This window comes from Lipotes vexillifer, unplaced genomic scaffold (assembly GCF_000442215.2).
Source record: "Lipotes vexillifer unplaced genomic scaffold, Lipotes_vexillifer_v1.1 scaffold717, whole genome shotgun sequence".
Classification (NCBI taxonomy): Eukaryota; Metazoa; Chordata; class Mammalia; order Artiodactyla; family Lipotidae; genus Lipotes; species Lipotes vexillifer.
Window position 1 is genome coordinate 1,429,091 of NW_006798707.1, and position 2,121 is coordinate 1,431,211.

Here is a 2,121-nt window from a genome sequence, read left to right on the forward strand (position 1 = left end):
TTTCCCTGCTGCTAGAGTCGTTCCTAAGGGATTCTGTCACTGCCTTCTGGGCAGAGGGCACGTATCTGCAGACCCCATCCCTCCCTCTAGCCCTGAAGCCCCATCTCCTGCTACACCTCCCCTGGGGCCATGGCTCACCTTTCAGCCTCTCGGTACTTGCCCTGCTTCTCCATCTCTTGAGCCTGGGTGATGTACAGCACCGACACATCTTCTGGTCTCATGCACTTCATTGCCAGCTGTGCGGACACACAGAGTCAGGGTAGCTTCAGGCACCAATTCCCAAGGGAAGCAGAGGGAAATGCAGAGCGGACAAGGAAGTGGGGCTTCAAGGGAGCCTGTTTTCTCAGGAACTCTGAACCTTCCCAACAACCACAGGAGTTTGGTTAGTGTCACTCTCCTAGTCAGTTCAGGGAATCCCAAGTCCATAATGAGCAGAGTAAGAACTACATTCTGCTAAGGCAGGAGCGTCAGAGACACCCTGTGCTGGGGGCACCTGTTCCCACTACCTTACTCCTACTGTACCCACTGGGCTCTGGGAGCAGAAGCGAGAATGGTTACCAGTGTGGCTAGAGCTTCAGCAGAGGTATTTCAGATTCCCTAGCCCCCAAGCCCATCTGCTGTCTTCAGAATCACAGGTTTGGGAACAAGGGCCTCTCTTCATCCTTGCCTCTCCCTATGGCTAGGGATCAAAGTTACCCAGACTGTATTTTGGTACTCTTCCTCAGCTTTCAGGGAACCCAGCGAAGTGGGGATAACAGAGACTAAGGAAAGTGGCAACATAACCACAAAGGTGGAATTCTCTTCTCATGAACTCCGCCCATTCCCTACCTTGTGCGCTTGCTCCCAGCGGCCAGCCTGGGTGTACATGTCTATGGCATCTTTCATCCGGTCTCCCTTAGTGTAGAGCTCCTCAGCAATCTGTGGTTGAGACAGGCAGAGGCAAAAGGTCAGAGCATCAGAGTGAAAGCAGCCTGTAGGAGGAAATAACAAACCTCAGTTGGGATGGAGCAGAGCCTGGGATACCATTATCCTATAGTCACAGAGAAGACAAGATGACTACAGGTGTTTCAGACTTTCTACTGTTTTGAAAAAAGACCAGCCTGAAACAATATGAGGACAATACAGTGGGAGTTTAAGAGGGCCTCATGTTTCTGCAATGCAAGGCAATTCTATACTGTAACTATGTTGGAGTTATTCTTTTTTTTTTTAAATTAATTTATTTTTGGCTGCGTTAGGTCTTCATTGCTGTGCGTGGGCTTCTCGTTGCGGTGGCTTCTTTTGTTGCAGAGCATGGGCCCTAGGTGCGGGGGCTTCGGTAGTTGTGGCTCGTGGGCTCTAGAGCGCAGGCTCAGTAGTTGTGGTGCACAGGCTTAGTTGCTCCATGGCATGTGGGATCTTCCCGGACCAGGGATCGAACCCGTGTCCCCTGCATTGGCAGGTGGATTCTTAACCACTGCACCACCAGGGAAGTCCCTATTCTTTTTTTAAAATTTTAATTAAAAAAAATTTTATTGAAGTATGGTTGATTTACAATGTTGTGTTAATTTCTGCTGTGCAGCAAAGTGACTCAGTTATACGTGTATATATATATATTAGTTTTCATATTCTTTTCCATTATGGTTTATCACAGGGTATTGAATATAGTTCCCTGTGCTATACAGTAGGACCTTGCTGTTTATCCGTCCTGTATATACTAGTTTGCACCTGCTAATGTTGGAATTATCCATGAAGCATCACTCATGCTTGCACAGGAAGAGAGCTAGAGACTTGCTTTATATGTCTGGGAGAGGGGTCTATGTTATGTTAGAACGAAATGGGGGAAATAAACCTCTTTCTTCCCATTCAGGGTGGTGACATTGTTGGGTCCCAGAAATAAGGATTTGGAACACTTCTTGCTCTGGGTTCCCTCCTCATCATCCTGTACTGCATTGCTTTAGGCTGCAGAAAGGGGCTCTCCCTCACCTCATACTCCTGCAGAGACGCATAGTGTTGGGCCACACGAGGATAGTATTTGGACGCAGTGTTCTGGTCCTGTAGATCTAATATATAAATTGCCTTCTTCCACTGGCGGGCACCCAGGGCAGCCTCAATTGCCTTAATGGAACACCTGGCATAGTAGGG

At 48.3% G+C, this 2,121-nt stretch overlaps 1 protein-coding gene across 2 annotated transcripts in view; it reads right to left on the minus strand.

Annotated features, from left to right (window-relative positions):
* The window catches only part of IFT172 (intraflagellar transport 172), a 43,059-nt gene that overhangs the window by 11,853 nt on the left and 29,085 nt on the right, over window positions 1-2,121 (minus strand). For both annotated transcript variants that reach the window (XM_007470844.1, XM_007470843.1), the window contains exons 25-27: window positions 1,963-2,107; window positions 829-918; window positions 139-236 (exon numbers count right to left, since the gene is read on the minus strand). In XM_007470844.1, coding sequence (XP_007470906.1) covers window positions 139-236; window positions 829-918; window positions 1,963-2,107 — 333 coding nt within the window. The remainder of the gene's footprint in view (window positions 1-138; window positions 237-828; window positions 919-1,962; window positions 2,108-2,121) is intronic.